The sequence below is a fragment of the Cataglyphis hispanica genome, chromosome 2 (assembly GCF_021464435.1).
Source record: "Cataglyphis hispanica isolate Lineage 1 chromosome 2, ULB_Chis1_1.0, whole genome shotgun sequence".
Taxonomy (NCBI): domain Eukaryota; kingdom Metazoa; phylum Arthropoda; class Insecta; order Hymenoptera; family Formicidae; genus Cataglyphis; species Cataglyphis hispanica.
The window spans coordinates 3,822,554-3,842,426 of record NC_065955.1 but is presented as its reverse complement, the minus strand read 5'-3'; the positions used below and the strand labels follow the sequence as shown (position 1 = coordinate 3,842,426).

The window sequence follows — 19,873 nt, the reverse complement described above, 5'->3', positions numbered from 1 at the left end:
TTCTGATATAAGTTTAAAGAAAAGAGGCGACAAAAAAATATTTTCGAATATCGATATAACATACCCTTTTTAAGGATAAATATCACTGTAAAACGAAAATTTCTTGAATTTTTTTATATGCATAGACTTGTAGAAAATATTTCATTAATCTCATTTATTATCAAGGAAACTTGATATACTTTCATTCTTCATTATAAATGAATACTTATTGTTCCATATATTTTTCATAAGTTGTTGAACTTTTTACAGCGATGTTTGTTATGTGAAATAATTGATAGAATCACCCTCAATGCTCTAACTCTCTTTCTACTACCCTGTTGCAAAAAGCCTCGAGCCATCCCAAATCGAAGCCATACTAACCGTCTCCGAAGATGAATCCCTGATAGTTAAGCAAAGGGGATGCTTAACCGGCTTTTCGACTTTTCGTCTTTTTCAACGTCCATACTTTCTCGATCGCATGAATCGCTAGTCCGACATTCCTCGCTTCGTTCCTCGACGACGAGCCTCATAAATTTGACGAGTCGATGACAGACGCGATACATCGATGACAGAGCAGAAACCGTCTCGTGACACTAACGAGAAAATTTTCAGAATCACTGGAAGATAAAATGATAATTATTTTACTGAGGCAACATAGAGGAAGTAGATAATCGAACAAAGGAACAAACTAACACAATTACGAGAGGTGCAAATATCATAAATCGTCTGACTACTTGTAACTACATGTGATCCTGATCAGCAGATACTGAAGATCATCTCGAGACGTCGCATAATTACTATTCACAGATTCATAGCATATCAGCGCGCGGCTTAGTGTATACGTTTTTGATAGATAAATAGATAATTTCTGCTAGAAAGATTTTACATCACAAAATATTTCAAGAATAGTTATATAAAAATAAATTAATAAAAAATTAATTAATTATATAGCAATATCTATCTCCAAATATAGATAAAAATATGAGCTATCGAATATTATTAACATGTTAAAACTTTTTTGATATTTAAGATATTGTCGAATCGCATAATTTTTTTTTTTTTGTTCGTAAAAACAAAAGCATTCTCACGAAATCATATACATATATGTATTTCCATCTGTCACTAGCATCATCAGCGATCTTTTTCATTTTTAATCACATCAAATTTTTAAGCTTATTATGAAACTCTATCTCGAGAAAATACAAGCTTAACGCGGATGCAGTCAATGCTAATCTACCGCAACATATTCTAACTGAATTTCTGCTGTCGAACTAACGGCATACTGCTAACAGCACTGCTAACATTTTGCTTACTAGGAGAGTAGCGTTGAATGAAAGCAAGAGGGACTGACTGTGAGCTGCAAGCAACAAACTGGTCCACAGGCACAAGATGAAATCACGACGTGTTCTTACAGATTATGCGAGCCTGTTCAATAGATGCTAAAGATCATCTCGAGAAATAGTCCGGTCTCGCAGCATCTCGATCATCTCTCTTTCTGCACATCATTTAATAGATATTGGGCGCACGATTCACACAATGAGATATCTATACCAATATGAGATAACAAAAGGCAAAATTATTCCGAAGATATTAACGGCCGAAGATATATTGTGATCCTTGATAATAATTTTTATTTAGAAATTTGATATGCCTGTTTGCAAATATTATTATTGCTATGCTTATTAGTATTATTATTACTGCATAATTAAATGTTTAAAAATTTATACATCGCTATCAATAAATTCAACATCAATTATACATATAATCATAGTTTCACAGAATATATATCTTACTATTAAAGATTATTAGAGTCATTATTAAATTATTTATTCATTTATATAATTTTTATTAAGAAATGCTATCTTGCAAATGTAATAATTTCATCGGCCCGATGACATACAGCGTTAAGCAGTTTGGTCTAATTGTAAGTAATCAATATGAGAATAACGCGACATATTCGAGATATTATAAGTCACGGCCATTGCGCCGCAGGATTCGCGTCGATCGCCCTTTAAGCTCTTCATCCTTCTACCAGCCGGATCAGGTAGAAGCACGAAAGTGAGTGGTGAACAAATGGTAGATCGACAGCGGCAACGTGGTACCAACTAAGAAGGCGAATCGCTTTGGCCTCGTCAAGTCGCCCTCCATAATACCTGGCGAAAACTTGCCTTCTCGTCATGCGCTTCCGCAGCATCGATTCGCTGTATGTATGTATGTATATACATACATATATCTCCGGATTTCGTTCCTTGAGGCTACCCTACTCTGCGTCCGAGAGTAACCGGAGATTCATGATAGCCTGGTGTCTTTGGGACAGTAAAGCGAGTGACGAACCAATGGTCGCGAGCAAAGGCGAGACAAGAGAAGAGCACTCTCGAAATTAAATTTGAAACAGCAAAGGATAAACGCTGCGTATACTACGGAATCATTGTCTGCATGTCATATTGTCATTTGCCTTTTTACAGATACTTTTGTCACATGAAAGCAGAGAGCCGAATCTTATATATGTATACGAATATTCATATTTTTATAGTGGCGTCATAGAATAATTGTGGTTTAAAGCATTAATATAATGCAAAATAATATTAAAATAATATTAAAGTTTTTGTATATTTAATATAATATTAAATTTGTATTTATTATTCGTTCTTCCTTTTTCATGAGAAATTGATGCAACATAACGGTTAAAAAAACCTGTGCAATTTATTATTTATTCTTATAGAATTATTATAAATTTATTATACTTACATATGAGAGAAAAAGAAAGAGAGAAAGAGAGAGAGTAAGAAAAAGAAAGAGAGAGAGAAGAGAGAGAAAGACGATTACTTTGAACATTTACAAAATACTTATTGCTAATTGCTGAGCATTGTCATCATTATATGCTGTTATTATTTTCTTGCAGTTTGAAATAAAAATATTTTAGAATAAAATGTGTGATATAATTAATTATTAATTAATCTACGTAATTATATATATATAACATGCAAATTGTGAAATGTTCGAAATAATCATCTATGAAAAAGTATAATTAGCTTCTGTTATTTTTATAATTATATTATAAATGACATGTTAGAATTTTTCATTTTAAGTTGTATCATTTACTTCTTTTCGTCTGATAAGAAATAATACAATACAATATTTTATTGTAAGTTGACACTCTTTTTTCATTCTTTCCATATGATCATAAATCTATGATGAAAAACATTTTATCTTACGATAAAAAATGAAATATATAAAATTATTTTATTGATGATAGGAGTTCTCCCCATGTGCCATTTCTATTGCATATAAAATACAATGGAATTTCTTTCCTCCGAATGGAACGTCTTTGTCAACTAGAATAACTTAAGAGGATAAGAAAATATTCGTAAATATTGAATTAAATGATGAGAGGAATAAGCAATGTAACCTTTACAGCATACGGGAAAATTATAGAGAAAATTACCAAGCTGAAAATTGTAAGGTTACATTGGAGTAAAACTCTCCTACTGCACGCTCCTACTTCCCTAGTAATATATTTAATATTACTTGATGTTTACGTTAAATTATTAAATTAAACAATACGCTGACCTAGTTATGGTGCATTAATGATAAAATACGCGACAATGTACATGATATCTCGCCCGAATTATATTCGATCCGTTCCCCGCATTCATATAGGAAAATGATTTCTTGTCGCGAACACGACGATAGACGATGCATCTTTTTCGATGCGATGTCGCGGAAAGATAGATCGGATGATAAAAAAAAGTGAGAAAGGAAAAAATAGACAAGAGCGAATTTGATCGATTCAACATATATGCTACTTGTGTGTAAGATGACGGTGAAGGTTCAATATATAACGATACATATAACGATCAAAATGTGCGTTTCGGGACGATTTAACTCCAAGTTCTATATGCTTTCCTGGTACGCAAGCACCACTTAGCACACCCTCTGGATTCCCATGAGACGTATACTATATATGCAACGGAAATCAAGCTAGTTCCGGTCAACAGATCAATTGGCACGAGTCGCGTTGCCATAAGTCATAAAGATCTCATCATCTATAGAAATCTTAGGAATTCATGTACCATTGCGTCATTTATTTATATGAAATCTTCTAATTTGCCAATTTGATAAGTTTATAATGATCTCTCATAGATTATAATCTCATTGAATTTTTTCGACTTTTCTTGCCGTTTGAAGTTTAAACTTCTATATCATTAATTCCTGATAAGATATTTAAGAACACGTTTATTGTGCTGTTCTAATTTGTATCCATTATCTACTTATTTTATCTGTATTTCTTATGTCCAATGCAGTATACATTATATATGTGTTGACGTATTTAAATTATACACACGTACACAGACACACATTATACAATTTTTTCAGAGAATATAAGAATATACTTAATATTATTGAAATTATTTATAAAGGATTATCATCAATGGATCAGTTACATTTTATTTTTGTAGAAAAGAATATTAATTTTATATTTTGTTTTCATATAGGATAAGTTTTTATGACACACATACATATTTATATTATACATAAATATTTATACACATATACATACACATATGTATTTAAGATAACATCTTTTATGGATTTAGTACTCACAAAATTATAAAAATGCTTGAAGAAGAAATGTATTATAGTTATTTATTTTTGACATTTATTTGGACAAAATTTTTAATAATTATTTTTCCAATAATCAAATCTGATTTGTTGTATTGTCACTTATGTTTAAGGAAATATTTCAAGATTGTTCACAAATTTGTTATTTATCATAATTTTTTAATAGATTATAATCGATTATAATTTAATCGAATTGTAAAACTTATTTTCAACTTATTTAATAACTACAATATTTAATAAATACAATTCACTTTTATTTATCATCAATTACGTCATAATTTATTCAATTATCTTGACTCTTATGCAAGGCATGCACATTTATATTTTGCATAAATAAGTTTTAAACAAAATTTATATATATATATATATATATATCTAATTTATCTCTTTAGTTATATAATCAACCAAATCAGCACTCATTAAGAAAACTCTTTTCATCTGGGGGGCGTAGCTCAGATGGTAGAGCGCTCGCTTAGCATGCGAGAGGTACCGGGATCGATACCCGGCGCCTCCATCTCTCTTTTGCTTTTTGCATAAAATTTAAACATATTTGGATTATTTTTTATACTATTGATACCATCCATTTTATGCCTATGTCATATATTTTTTTTCATTATCTTAACTTATTATTTCTTATTTATCTGTACAGTTAAGATGAATATTTAAATTAATTGAATTATAGAAAAGAAAAATTATATTTTTTACATCTTTTAATTTTTTGTTTTTTGCAATATTTATCTTTTATTTTATAATTCAATCCCAAATAAACTATAAACTTTGTTTATTAAAATTATTTTTGAGACTTGATTAATAATTAACTAAAAATCGAATTCAATCAATTTATTTTTATATACATTATCAATGCATCTTGTAATTGATATGTATATGTAACATATTTTTCTTGTGCTATTTTTTATCAAAAGAATTAGAAAATTTGTCTGATGCAGAATTAACGAGAGCTGATACCAGAAAATTGTCAAAGCCAGAATACAACTATAATGGTGCCAAAAGATCGTACTGCCCCGTGAATGCTTATATCGAGAATCAACCGGTTAATCGATATGATAGTTCTCTGCGATTGAGGCAATTGAGATCTGAAATGATTCGCGTAGCGGCAGTTCAAGGGCCAGCACTCGATGGCTACATCGTTACTTCGGATGACGAACATCAAGTGAGTTTGTGAGTTCTGTCTCATCAACGTGATTAAATCGACTCGATATTCAAACCTATGATTTATCTTATCCAGGAGATTTTCTCGTACATATCTTACAAATTGGCATGTCACATTCGTATTAATAGATTAATCTTAACTAATTGTAGATATGTGTAGAATATACGATAACAATTATCAGGATAATTTTTACAAGCATTTATAATAATAAAGAAAATCGATTATAGTAACTACCAGAATTTATTTAAAATCATAATTTTTTTTAAATGTTGATTATAGTCTTGTTATAAATTAAACTGCTTACATTACAAGTCAAATTCGATACGCAATAATAATAATAATAATGCACACTATATTCACAGATTGAATTAAATCGATTCATTGGTAATGACATTGATATGTATGCATTAATGTATATATTTAATGTGTGTGTATATATATATATATATATATATATATATATATATATATAATGTGTATATAATGTATTAATATATAAAATATATATGCTAAATGTCTCTTTTTTCATTGTGTTTAAATTTCAGACAGTGAGCTTTGTTTCTCACGGCCGTGACGGCCCTTTAGAGGTATATTTGCGTAGTGTACAATATTTGAAAGCTTTTCTTATTGAAAATAATACTTCGCATAATTATTTTGACTTTGACTGATGTGCTTACTCTGTATTCGCTAAAATTTTATGGTTTTGGATGCAGTGTTCAATCTTTTAAAACCATGTTTTTCCTTGAGAAATATTTTAGTGATCTAAAAATTTAATGCGATATAAAAAAACAAATATATAAAAAAAAAATAAAAAACGTTTTTCTAACTATTAAAATTATAAAGACACAAAAATATACTATCATTCAAAAGTTTAAAACATCCTAATTTTAAAATAAAATAATTATTAATAAAAAATGCAATTGTAAAATATAATTTTTTATTTTGATATATAGAATGTTCCAAACTTTTGAGCGGTACAATATATACTTGTACTTATAGCATGTACCTGTGAAATCTTTCAATTTTTATTGACGACTAAACGATTGAAAGACATCGATTTAAGTCGAAACATTGATATATATTTTAATGCTAATCGATTAGGAAATTTTGTTTCGAATTACTATATAATTATCTTTCCATATTCATATATATTTTTATTAATAAAATTTATAAATTCTTATATAGAGCGAAACTGTGGACCCGCGTGATATGAGAAGAGAGTTTCTTACTGGATTTTATGGAAGTGCTGGAGAAGCTTTAGTCACTATAGACAAGGCAATACTTTGGACTGATGGGCGATATCATATTCAAGCTGACCATCAGCTGGACTGCAACTGGAGTTTAATGAAGCAAGGTGAATCCGACGTGAGTAAATTAATTCAAGTTCAAATTTTTATTATCGTGATATGATAACAAGGACGAGGTCTTTATCTCATTTTTACATAATTAATAACTATCAGTTTATTATATATTCAGTTTATTATATGTACTATTTCCATTATATATATATATATATATATATATATATATATATATATATTTGTATATTATTTCATACAATTATATATTTTCTCTGTTCGTTAATAAGTTAAATTGTCTTTATCTATCATAGTACATTCCAAATTTTTTCTATCATGTACTTATTTTTCTATTTTTTAGCTTTATCCTTAAAAAATATTTTCTAACAGCGGCTTCTATAATTCATAAGACTCCGAAGATAATAAGAACACAAAAATTAAGTAACAATTCATTGCATACATTAATATTTAAAATCTGATTAAAATTTTTTAATTATATTGTAAAATCTTAGACTGTTATAATTTGAATTCAATTTTGATTTGTTATTTGACATATTCATTTTATTTTTAATGATACTACAATAATATATTAATATCTCTCTCTTTCTCTCTCTCTCTCTCTCTCTCTCTCTCTCTCTCTCTTCCTCTCTCTCTTTCTCCCTTTCACCCCTCTTTCTCGAAGCTCTTATTACATACTCTCTTAACAATAAATAATCTCATCAATTTCCAGATGATGAGTTTATGCGCCTTAAAAGTCACATATCTGTATTATATTTGGATATCTCAACTTTAACTGCCGTGTAGCCCATTAGATGGCTACACGAAAGAATCATTTTTTCGTAATCAAAATCTTACAGCAACTACTATACTATATTTAGGATGTAGCGGCAATGAAATTTTAAGATCATGCTTCACAGGATCAGTTCTAGGAGTTGATTTCATTTTCCCTTCCTAATATGGGAGTAAACATAACTACGATGAGAAACTGTAGCGCTCTTCCTTCAGCATAAGAATGACATGAGTCCTCGGCTTATTTCGAAATCTTTGTCATCGATGATCGTTCATCTTTTGCACTTAGTGCAAAGGAGATGGGGAGCTGAGTTTTTTGAGTGTTAATATCTTAAAAAACTTATTTTTCATGTCTAAAACAATAAAATATAAAGTATCAAAATCTATTCATATGCTTAGATAAAATTTTTTTTAGCACGTTTGTTTAAATTAAAACGTAAAACTTTTCTGGCATTAATCATGTTATTTATGATTATATTATTTTTATGATGTATATATTGTGTGTCTGTGTGTGTGTGTGTGTGTGTATTGTATATATATTATAAAAAAAAGAAAATTATTTATGATAAATTTACAAAACATTCCTTAAATTTATGACAATATTATAACAATTCGGTACATTTGTCATATATACACACAAACACATCCAGTTTGTAATTAGTAATGAAAATTTGTAATTAAACATTAATTTTGTAAATATTTCAATATCGAGGTCCATAACACATGAAAAAAATTTTTCCAATAATTTCAGGTACCAACAATAACAGAATGGTTAATATACGAGTTTCGAAATCGATCGGAAATACGTATCGGTGCTAATCCAAAACTAATATCCGCATTTATGTGGGAAATATGGGAAAACGAATTAGGTAATTATTTCTTAGATAAGACCTTTTTTAAACATTATATATTATATTCCTCTTTGCAGCGCATTATTTTACTTAAATGTTATTGTAATATTTTTACGTATACATTAAACGTATATATTTTTTCTAAAAACATAATATTTTACAAAAACCTTATTAATTTTATAAAATAAAAACTTTTTATCGAGCTTTGAGATAAATTCTAATATTTATCACGCGACAAAACCAAGTTGATCTTGTTTCACGCGATTAACGCGATTCTATTCGTGTTCAGCAAATTCATCTGTAAGATTGGTCGCAGTCCATAACGACCTGGTGGACTTAATCTGGCAGGTGGGCCGACCTGAATACAATCCGCATGCGGCGTATCCATTGGCGGACCAATACTCCGGTAAACCATGGCAAGAAAAAATTCGGAGTGTCCGGCTGGAAATGGAATTTTCGTCGGCCGACGCGCTGGTCATCACCGCCCTGGATGAGATAACATGGCTCTTCAATATCCGCGGCTACGATTTACCACACACGCCCGTTCTAAGAGCCTATGCGATCATCACTCATGGATCCCTGCATCTTTATGCGCCGCGACACAAAATCCTGCGATCCGTTGACATACATCTGAAAAGTGACTCCTGCTTCCACGCGGATTGTGTCAAGTGAGTGAGAGATGAAGAGATAGAATTCAAAGTATCATATATCACCGAATGACAAATTGTAGAAGAACAGATAAAATACAGATTAAGATCGGTGCCTACTGATATAGCTTTGTTTTTTAAATCAATTTTTAAGAAAATAAAAAGAACTTCTATTTTTTCTTGCTTTGCAATGATATTATGAAATCAGTTTTACAGTTTCAAATCTTAGAAACCGATAATAGCCACATAATAAAAGCAGAATCGTATAATGATTGAAATATAACGATAAATATATATAACGATTAAATTATCATTACAGATGGCACAATTACACAGCCATTTGGTATGATTTAAAGACTATGTCCCAAGCCTGGAACACAGTGTGGCTTCCATCGCCTTATGGCTATACATTGGGTGCGTCCAAAGAAATATATGATTCTGTAAGTGTAACTGCAAAAACAACACGATTATGCGCATATTTTGGACGTTGAAATAAGCATCATAGTCCGCGATCAAATTTTGAATCAATAATTTTAAATTCATAAATATATAAATACATAGATTTTTAATTGCAGATTCCACCAGAGAAGAGATTGACTAAACCTTCGCCTGTAATTGATTTACGAGCGGAAAAAAACAAAATCGAAATAGCAGGTATGAGAAGATCTCATCTGAGAGATGCAGTGGCTATGTGTGATTTCCTAGCTTACATAGAAGAACAATATGAATTGGATTCCGAAGGATGGGATGAGATGCAAGTGGCAAGAGTGGTCAATGAATTTCGGTACGAACAAAATAGCAACATGGGTATTGCGTTCCCAACAATTGCGGGATATGGTTCGCACGCCGCTTTGCCGCATTATGAGCCAATTAACTTGACCAATGTTAAAATTGGAACCACGTCCACACTAGTAGTTGATTCCGGAGGACAATACTTGGGTACAAAATTCTGAATTTTTTTTACTCTTTGCTGGAAATAGCTTTGCTAATTTTTCGAGGTAGACTCAAAAAATCGCGAGACATAATATATAAAAAAGCATGAAATAAAATTATTTGGCAGATGGTACTACTGATGTGACAAGGACTCTACATTTCGGAGTGCCGACTGATGAGCAGAAAAAAGCCTATACAAGAGTGTTGATCGGTTCGATCGAATTATCGTCTTTGATCTTCCCCAATGATCTGACGACAGATCAATTGGACGCTATTGTACGGAGACCATTGTGGAGTACCGGTTATGATTACATGCATGGTACTGGTCACGGAATTGGTCATTTTTCTTCAGTTCACGAATGTTCGTAATCAATAGTTTTCTGTAAATAGTTGCTTCATAAAAATATTAAATATAATTGATGAAAGCCATTCTAGTGGAACAATATACATTGCAGCGCCTATCCTTGTATCATATTATGGATGCAAAAATTCAGTAACAGGATGTTCTCTTAAATTGAAACCAGGATTTTTTCTATCAAACGAACCGGGATACTACAAAGAAGGCGATTTTGGAATTCGTTTGGAAAATATACTTGAAGTGATTCCGGCTAGCAAATTGGTAGATCTTAATATCCTTATCTATACCCTACCATATTATCACACTATGAAACAATGACAGCTTTATTTATCAATATATTTCATCTATATATTATAATTGTGGATTATTAGTTGCTAATTGTCAATTATGTTTCAGAATCATAATAGGCAAAAATTCCTCAAATTCAGAGACATTACTCTGGTTCCTTATGAACCAAAACTTATTGACATCAATATGTTAACTCCATTGCATGTAGGTCTTAAATACATTAGTCAAAACTACTAAATTTATATAATATTATAAGAAACATAAAAAATAACGATAAAAGGAAAGTGAGTGTTCTTTATAATTTTAACACGTGTTACACAGCGACGTTGGCTAAATAATTACAATAAACGTATACGAGAAGAAGTTGGCGCAGAGTTGAAAAAAAAATTAAGAATGAAAGCATTTTACTGGATGATGGAGAAGACTATGACCATTCCAGAAACAAGTTTAGGTATGCAGGATTTTTTTCCTGATTATTCTCACTCGACGCCGTCTACCACTAGGCAATTCCACGTCTTGGTTGTGATTGTTGCAGTTTATCATATCATAGCAAGTAAACAATATTCAAATATTTTATACTTTTATATGATTTTATCGATATTAAAATAATGAACAAATTTTTATTACAGATTGCATAAGAATGTGTAATTAATTTAGAAAGAACATTACTTTCTGAATATTTTAACATGCACGCGCGTTGTGAAACTTTTTTACTATAAAATATACATCATTTCCAATTCATTTGTTGATATTTAAGCTATATATATATATTATATTATATTATCTAGGAAAAAAAAATAACATATATACAAACAATCTTTAATAAATTATTTTTCTATATATAATATTCATATTATTCTTTTCCTAGAAGATCCTTCTTCTTTTTTTCCTCTATTGCTGCATCGATTATTTCTTGGAATGGATCTTCCAATATTTTTTCATTATTTTGTGTCATAGTTACATAAAGTTTAAAATGTTTCAATATATTCTCTAAAAAGAAAGAGACAGAGATACATATATATATAAATTTTATATTAATATAGCATTATAAATTTTACGATAGTTTTTTAAAAATAAATAATACATACCTACTACTTTCTTATCTATTTTATATTCAGCAGCTATATTTTCACTGCTATATGTTGCAGGATCGTATTTATGTTGCGAAAGAAATGTTAAAATCTGCTTCAATGAGCACTTTCCTACAGGAATCGTAGGTTCAAAAAAGTCAAATGTGTATTCATCTATTGCACATCTGTTTTGAGGTAAAGGTTTTGATTCTCTCGTTGGCTCAATTACTTTCTAAATAATAAATTACAAAATTTTATATTTTTACTCAATAACAAATTATTTCCTTTGTCTTTCTTAAAGCTCCTGTAATCTCATTACAGTCATATTAAATTATAATGTTAGAAGCAAGGAATCATGCGAGTTTTATTTTTGCAAAATATATCAAAATAAATAATTGTAAGATTCATTTTTCCTGAAGAATAAACCATATAATTGATTAAAGATTTATTAAATTATTTATTAATTTACAAATCAAAAAGAATTTGGTGTATTTTACTAATCCATATATTGAACACAAATAATTGTATTTAAAAAACTTATTTATTTCAATGTATTTCACAAAAATAAAATCTTATGATTTCTCATTTCTGACATAATTCAATATGGCTGCAGTAAGAGTACAGGAGTTTTAATAGTAAAGAAAAAAATGAGGAATCTATCGATAAAGAATCATTAAAAAAATATTTGTTTATAAAAATTAAAGAAAAAATTACTATCTGAATATAAAAATTATGTCAATATATCTACACTTTACTAAATCTATCTTAGCATGTTAAAATTTTTTTTAATTCAAGAATACAAATTAAAAATATAATACATACTTGTGGATCTGTTGATGTTACAAAAACATCTTTTAAGCGTTGATCCAGTTGCACATTCTTTTGATAATGTTCTTTCAGGAAATTTGGATTTACTAAACACAAAAGAATTATATAACACTTACATAAACTTAGGAGAGTATCAAAAAATGTGTATACTCCTAAATTATAATTTTCAATTACAATATGATAAAAATCAACATTACGTTACGATTAAATAATACCTTTGTCCGACAATTTTTTTTGTTTTTCTGTTGATGGATATTGTGGTGCTGGTATAGGCTTTTCTCGAGATATGATTCTTGCCGCACGATTTTCGACATTGAACGTGCGAATAGGTCGTGTTAACAAAGAATAAACTTTTCCCATTATCAAAGTGGTTAATCTAAAATAAGAAATAGATTATTCAATATTAAACAAAGTGAATACCAATGATGATAAATCATTAAATTATTATAAATCATGACATAAAGTTATTGTTAATTTTATCTGTAACATACGAGCTATAATCATTAAATTCGGCATAATTAATGAGATATGGTCAGGTAAAAATTTGGAATACAACATGCAATTAAAATTACATTGTCAATATCTTGTGTATAGGTTAGAAATCATATAATATAGCTGACAATGAGAGTCTCGGCGAAGAGAAAAGTAAGATAAGAAGGGGGATGGAAATTCACTCTCTCTCTATCTCTCTCTTCCTCTCTCTCTCTCTCTTGCTTTATGCCGTTTGATGTTTTCATATGTCTTCCGTGAATCGCCATTAGAACATCTCCATCTTTTGGAATTGTACATACGCCGTGGACTAATAAGAGCGCATTCGAAAATCCTGGTGGGGTACATCTAAAATTGACCAATTAGAACAAAAAAAAAAGGATTTCTTTATCTTGATTGGTCGACTAAACACTCCATCTGTAATTTTCTAAAATCGTACGTTTATGAACACGCGGATAACGAAAGAAAGATGGGTTTCGGAACGTCAGTTTAACGGTGAAACGGTATGTTGCATGTGGGCATGTATATGTGTGAGTGTGATCGCGCGTAATCGTGATCAGTTTGGAGGTACATACGTATCGAAAACGTACCGTATGCACCGATGTTTTGAGAAATTGTCGCAGTTGTGGTTGTTCCTGTTGCAGAATATGCCGCTGCTTCACAGTCTTCACACGGCCTAACGATCGGACGATATCTCGGTAACACGCTGTACGCATCGTAAACGAAACTGGTATAAGAAATTTGACGTTATCTCGTAACCGCCAAAACTGTAGACGGAAACGCCATCTTGTGCATTGATGTTTATATTTTCACGAATTAGGCAACAACCGTTGTTGACTTTTAATGTTGATTTTATGTATCAAATTTTATGCCAATTGATAAACATCACATTAAACTAATATTAAATTTCTTGCCTTATTATGTTATATCAAATATATTACCAATAAGAAATATTTAATTCACTGATGTGTTTACTCTTTAAGCTTAGACAGAACATTTATTAAATGTAAACATATATTTGTAATCTTTTTAAATAACAACGTTCTTTTCTTATATTGGAATTAGGAATGTGATTTTCAATTCCTTAATTTAGATCAATCTTTATTGATGCAGCATTAAAGAAGAATCATGTTTTACGCACATTTTGTGTTGGCCAAAAAAGGGCCTTTGGCTCGTATATGGTTGGCTGCTCATTGGGACAAAAAAATAACAAAGGCACATGTATTTGAAACTAACATAGAAAAATCAGTGGATGGTATATTACAACCAAAAGTAAGTATTATCGTATTATATTGCAAGATATGAATATTAATGTATCGTAAAATTCTTTCTCTACAAATTTATAATAGGTTAAAATGGCCTTGAGAACATCCGGTCATTTATTATTGGGAGTAGTACGAATCTACTCAAGAAAAGCCAAATATTTATTGGCCGATTGCAATGAAGCTTTTGTAAAAATTAAAATGGCCTTTAGGCCAGGAATGGTAGATTTACCTGAGGAACATAGAGAGGCGGCTGTAACAGCTATTACTTTACCAGAAGTATTTCACGATTTTGATACTGCTATGCCTGAACTTAAGTAAGTTAATACTATTAAACTTTTATGTACAAAATATATGATGCAGAATATTTTAAAATATTTCACTAATCTTAAATCTTTTATTTATTTATTTTTTTTTTTTCAGAGATGTTGATATTGAAGCTCAATTTAGTTTAAACCAATCTAGAGCAGAGGAAATAACAATGAGGGAAGATTATGGCAGTTTATCTTTGGTTACACATGATCAAGGTTTTGGTGACATGAGTTTTGATGCAGAGCCACCAGAATTATTACGACATGGTAGTGGTATGGAACCTTCATTAGATCAGGTATCTATTATGTTTATTCTTTGTATAATTGTATTTTCCTAAATCACATCAGTTATCGTGTACATAGTGAGCAAAACTATATATGCTTCATGAATTCTTGAAAGTAATTATATATTCTGATAATACAAGCATTATAAATAATTAAACAATTTACAAAAATCAGCTTTGTTATCTAATGATTAGTATTACTTAATTTTCGACATTTGTATATTTTTTTTTAATTTTATGCAAGTTAGTCTCAATTTTATTTTATTAGATAATCAAGAATGTATATAATAAATCTTTATTAGATTTTCAAAACAACATATAATATAATTTTAAGATATTAATTGTTTTAATATTATTTTAGAGTCACATGTTGTTTAGTGATGGTCCAGGAATAGAAACAGCATTGGAACAAAAAGAAAAAGAACCAGTTGCAGGAACATCTGCTACGACACAACCTATGGACATAGATACACCTATTAGAGATGATGGTTTTGGTGGTCATCTTGGCCAAGATATCATATGTATGATAAAAACAGTTACTATCATCCTTGTAACATTAGACGTAACAATAATTTACAATAATTATAACATTTTTTTTTAGCGGGCGGCCTTTTTGAAGGTGGTTTATTTGACGAAGCTCCAATGGGTGAGGTACCTGTACCTGAGGTTAGTTCGATAACTGAGCAACAGGAAGCAGGAACTGCTCCTGGAACTGCTGCATCTGTGCACGATGAATCTGATGAAGATATGGGCGATCATTTTGGTGGTCCAGGGTCTCCAATGGGAGGCATGAGGTATTTAGCTTTTGGTATATTTTGCTATAAAAAAAAATTTTGATATTGTAATATTTTGATATTACTGAGAAAACATTATATGTAGCACTGATGGCTCCAGACCGGCTACACCAGCAGCAGCTGGAGAAGAAATGGATGGAAGAATAAGCGTCGCCAGTCGACGTTTTACACCAGCTCCACCAGTTATACCAGAGGAACATGCCATTGATAATGTAGAAGAACCACCACCTTTACAAGATCAAACCACATTGTTACATGATGATGAAGAAAGCTTTGCGTTACCTCCAATCGATGCATCCATTTTAAAAGGTGAATTTTTTTTATATTAACATTGATGCACATTTATTGTAACTAACGAAAAATTATTTATTTTCTTAAAGGTTTCACAAAAACTAAGCGCAAGCGTAAACTTATTGTTGATGAAGTAAAAAATATCTCTGGTGAAGAGATGAAGGCACAGCTATCTGATACTAGTGATATTATCACAACATTGGACTTGGCACCACCTACAAAAAGATTGATGCATTGGAAGGAAACAGGTGGCGTAGAGAAGCTCTTTGCTCTACCAGGAAGTTCTATTCCAGCTCGTGTTCTGTTTAAGGTAATACAATTTTACATTATACAATTATTTGAATATTCCATAATAAAATTTTCATTTTAATGTTATTAAAACAGAATTATCAGAGACATCTAACCAGCAAGTCTTATGATCATGAAGATTTTGGACGACTTGGAGCTGAGGAAGATGGTATGTCTCTGGAGCAAATGAGAGATGCTCCAGAAGTAGAGCCATCTTCTTATGATCAAAGTATTCTCAATAAGCGTACAGGACGAAAACGCAAAGCACCGCAGGATGATGAAGTTAGTAATTGTATAAATATATATATATATATAATTTTATTTATTTATTTTTTTTTTTTTTTTAAGAAAAACAAATCCGACAATGAATTTTCACACAACATATTAATGTATAATTTATTGTTATGTTTAGATAAAACAACCTCCTCAACCACCTCAACCAACGCCAGCGGATGTCAGCCAACCGTCAGCGAACGCTATTGAGGCAGTAGAAATTCCGAGCATAATCGCGCAACATAATCTTCCTTCGGAATCATCTATATCTTCTGAACTACCTTTACCGGCAGAACCATCGGTTTCCGACATAAGTAGCATTGTGCCTTCTAGGGAACCATCGATAGTAGCACCACCAACTACTGAAACACCATTGCTCAGTTCAGAAATACCACAAATTGCACCAGCTGAAGTCAGCTCAGTACTCGACACACATGAAGAAGCGCAAGTACCACCACAAGAGGAACCCGTTGCCGCCATACAAACACCCGATATGCCACAGATGGAAAATATGGGTTACGATCAAGTAAGTTGAAATACTCGTCGTGTGACTAAAAGCTGTTGAAAATATGCAAACGTTAAATATGCTTAGTTTTCTTTTGATTTTGTTATTTTGTATTGCATCGTATTTTCGAACAATATTCTATATGCACTACTTTTCACAATTAGTGTAGATTAAAACAAAAAGTCTTATTTATACTATATAATAGGCACAACCACAAGTTTCATACATAGGCTATGATGAACATCATCCTCCAGCGCATACGCCTGGTGCGATTTCAGAAAGAGGGCCTGCAACACCATGGAATCATGAAGATTACGAATTTCCGCCATCTGTGGGACCTGTAATTTTTCTTTTTATATTGCAAATACTATTTTTAGATTATGCACTGTTTTACTTTTAGATTATACATTATTACAGTATTACAGAAAAATATTTATGAAAATAAATGTTAATTATTTATGAGATGTTATATTTTTTAGCAAGAGGAACAACAAATGGATGAAACTTATGAACAATTTGAAGAGCGCGTTCTTAACAAAAGAGCAGCGCATATGTATCATGTTATAAAGAGCAAATTAGATACCAAAGATAAATTAACATTATCGGATATGGCATTCAAAAATAATCGCAAACAGGTTAGTGCTTTAAAAAAACGATTCAATATGTTTATGTCTTTATGGGAATATTGGTAAAATGATAATTATTCTTTAATTTATTTTTGTAGGTTGCACAGAAGTTTTATACACTATTAGTTCTGAAAAAGTTCCAAGTATTAGAACTCAATCAGGAATATTCATATGCTGAGATTATAGTCACAAAAGGACCAAAATTCGAAAATCCCGCGTTGTAAAGGTATTTCCTCAGTTATATGAATATCAACAAGAAAAAAAATGTTGATATTTCATTGCACAAAAAATATCAAAAAATAACACATTCACATTTTTCATAAATAAATTTTAAAATATTGAAAGAATTTAGTATGTTTTAAACAGAATAATTTATAAAAAATGAGAAAATATTAACTATTTTTTTTCTAGATCCCTTATCTTACAAAATTGTATATTAAATGCCCATTGCTACATGATCATATATTAATCACATTGCATTCCTTTTTATTTTTTATTTTTCTTTCTCCTTTTTCTTTCTTTTTTTATTTAAATGGATTTTTATTAATGGATTAGTCTTGCTAAATTTTTTTGTTCTTTTAAAAATCAGTAGTGTTTTGTATCATTCATAAATCTAAACAGGGTTAAATAAAATTAATAAATAATTAAAAAATATTTTACATATATATGTATCATTATTAGGGACTTAAAGTCTACATTACAAAAAGGTCCAATACCACAGATACATTATTGATATAACTTACTAAATTTTGATATAATTATTAATTTTAATGACAAATATTTAATATAATAGAATATTAATGCAATGTGAAATATTTTTAGTTTCTTAATTACAAATTCTAAGAACACTAATTTTCAAGAGAATTTATTTATAGTGCTTATATATATATATATACACTTATTTGTAATGTAAACAGTTATTAATGGAAGACTTGATTTAATTATTTGTGAATAATAATTTTATGTATTATTTTTATATTGTTAGCAAAACAATATTCTCTATATCTCTGCAAAAATATTTGAGTATACAAAAAAAAATAGACATAAAAAAACATGAAGGTTTATAATTTTCTTTTTATATGTCATTTATAATTAATATATGAATTTTGCGAAAAGCATTTGTAAAATATTTCATTTCGCAATATCTACTTAAAAAAATAAATAAAAATTATTATATTAAATAAATAAACATCATGATTTAAATGTGTTGCTATTTTCTGAAAGAAAGTGCTGAGATTACTACAGTATTAACGAAAATTAATGATTGTTTAATGATTTATCGTTGCACTTCTATATCTATCTTATGAAGAATATAATATTACAAAAAATAAATATATTTTAGCAAATTATTTTATTTTGCAATAAAATTTTGCATAAATTTATATTATAAATAAATATAAATCAAGATAAAATGCATTGTTAAAATATAATCATAAAAAATAATTTAACGTTATCAGTTAACTGCCGTGATGTAGCAAATATATTATAGATAACATCTATTTAACTGTTCATCAAAAAAATTATTAAAAAATATTTATATATGACATTGTTTATAAGTGATATTGAACTTTATAAACATACATATCACATAATACTTAAAACTGTTATTCCATTATTTTCCATTAATGAACTGTTACTATATATATATTGCGTATATATGTAATAATTTATATTAAGTTATACTAAAATATTCTTTTATATATCATCATTTTTATCTTTTTATATGTTATGTTACAAGCGACATCTTTAAGCCTCGAAAATATGCTTACTTTAATATTCAATTATGTAATATTCATTCTTTTTTATTATTGCTTGTGATCATATTATTTCATTGTAATAAACAAGCATCTTTAGATGGCACATTGATATAATTAGCATAGAAATAAATATTATTGATGTATTATAAATATATAAA

The 19,873-nt window shown here is 29.6% G+C and overlaps 3 protein-coding genes and 2 non-coding genes across 20 annotated transcripts in view; 4 read left to right on the top strand and 1 right to left on the bottom strand.

Moving 5' to 3' along the window:
• LOC126859019 (xaa-Pro aminopeptidase 1-like) overlaps positions 1 to 11,782 on the top strand; it is a 32,856-nt gene extending 21,074 nt beyond the window's left edge. For 3 of the 9 annotated variants that reach the window (XM_050609894.1, XM_050609899.1, XM_050609901.1), the window contains exons 2-12: positions 5,550 to 5,773; positions 6,319 to 6,360; positions 6,959 to 7,138; positions 8,612 to 8,729; positions 9,001 to 9,379; positions 9,678 to 9,798; positions 9,934 to 10,297; positions 10,419 to 10,652; positions 10,747 to 10,910; positions 11,046 to 11,141; positions 11,259 to 11,782. In XM_050609894.1, the coding sequence (XP_050465851.1) occupies positions 5,550 to 5,773; positions 6,319 to 6,360; positions 6,959 to 7,138; positions 8,612 to 8,729; positions 9,001 to 9,379; positions 9,678 to 9,798; positions 9,934 to 10,297; positions 10,419 to 10,652; positions 10,747 to 10,910; positions 11,046 to 11,141; positions 11,259 to 11,546 (2,210 nt within the window). In that variant the 3' untranslated portion in view covers positions 11,547 to 11,782. Of the gene's footprint in view, positions 1 to 5,531; positions 5,782 to 6,318; positions 6,361 to 6,958; positions 7,139 to 8,611; positions 8,730 to 9,000; positions 9,380 to 9,677; positions 9,799 to 9,933; positions 10,298 to 10,418; positions 10,653 to 10,746; positions 10,911 to 11,045; positions 11,142 to 11,258 lie in introns of all 9 variants that reach the window. The other 6 variants (XM_050609893.1, XM_050609900.1, XM_050609897.1 and 3 more) reach the window with 5 other exon arrangements.
• Trnaa-agc (transfer RNA alanine (anticodon AGC)) lies at positions 5,044 to 5,116 on the top strand. Its single transcript has one exon. It is a non-coding gene; the product is annotated as a tRNA-Ala (tRNA).
• Positions 7,972 to 8,184, top strand: LOC126859198 (small nucleolar RNA U3). Its single transcript, XR_007688778.1, has one exon. It is a non-coding gene; the product is annotated as a small nucleolar RNA U3 (small nucleolar RNA).
• Positions 11,743 to 14,047, bottom strand: LOC126859053 (protein NDUFAF4 homolog). 4 transcript variants are annotated; one of them, XM_050609965.1, is made up of 5 exons: positions 13,915 to 14,047; positions 13,051 to 13,211; positions 12,830 to 12,921; positions 12,026 to 12,239; positions 11,743 to 11,927 (listed from the first exon to the last, which is right to left on the bottom strand). In XM_050609965.1, exons 2-5 carry the CDS (start codon positions 13,193 to 13,195, stop codon positions 11,791 to 11,793), a joined length of 588 nt encoding a protein of 195 aa, XP_050465922.1. In that variant the 5' UTR covers positions 13,196 to 13,211; positions 13,915 to 14,047; the 3' UTR covers positions 11,743 to 11,790. The 4 variants fall into 4 exon arrangements, with proteins under 4 accessions (XP_050465922.1, XP_050465921.1, XP_050465920.1 ...); XM_050609964.1 differs by lacking the exon at positions 13,915 to 14,047 and adding an exon at positions 13,456 to 13,617; XM_050609963.1 differs by lacking the exon at positions 13,915 to 14,047 and adding an exon at positions 13,408 to 13,613.
• On the top strand, positions 13,884 to 19,865 carry LOC126859017 (double-strand-break repair protein rad21 homolog). Of its 5 annotated transcripts, none has more exons than XM_050609892.1 (13): positions 13,884 to 14,022; positions 14,438 to 14,596; positions 14,674 to 14,903; positions 15,010 to 15,193; positions 15,543 to 15,702; positions 15,783 to 15,975; positions 16,061 to 16,284; positions 16,356 to 16,576; positions 16,651 to 16,836; positions 16,967 to 17,353; positions 17,538 to 17,672; positions 17,812 to 17,967; positions 18,057 to 19,865. In XM_050609892.1, the coding sequence occupies exons 2-13, from the start codon at positions 14,453 to 14,455 to the stop codon at positions 18,180 to 18,182; spliced, it is 2,346 nt and encodes a 781-aa protein (XP_050465849.1). In that variant the 5' UTR covers positions 13,884 to 14,022; positions 14,438 to 14,452; the 3' UTR covers positions 18,183 to 19,865. The 5 variants fall into 5 exon arrangements, with proteins under 5 accessions (XP_050465849.1, XP_050465845.1, XP_050465846.1 ...); XM_050609888.1 differs by having other exon boundaries at positions 13,884 to 14,032; XM_050609889.1 differs by having other exon boundaries at positions 13,884 to 14,032; positions 14,418 to 14,596.
• Positions 19,866 to 19,873: the final 8 nt, after the last annotated feature.

Coding starts and splice junctions, on each gene's coding strand:
- LOC126859053 (XM_050609965.1), bottom strand. CDS start 13,195: ATGGGAAAAGTTTATTCTTTGTTAACACGACCTATTCGCACGTTCAAT. Junction 12,922..13,050: donor AAAAAAATTGTCGGACAAAG/GTATTATTTAAT, acceptor TTTTGTGTTTAG/TAAATCCAAATTTCCTGAAA. Junction 11,928..12,025: donor AATAGATAAGAAAGTAGTAG/GTATGTATTATT, acceptor CTTTCTTTTTAG/AGAATATATTGAAACATTTT.
- LOC126859017 (XM_050609892.1), top strand. CDS start 14,453: ATGTTTTACGCACATTTTGTGTTGGCCAAAAAAGGGCCTTTGGCTCGT. Junction 14,597..14,673: donor ATGGTATATTACAACCAAAA/GTAAGTATTATC, acceptor AATTTATAATAG/GTTAAAATGGCCTTGAGAAC. Junction 15,976..16,060: donor TCTCCAATGGGAGGCATGAG/GTATTTAGCTTT, acceptor CATTATATGTAG/CACTGATGGCTCCAGACCGG.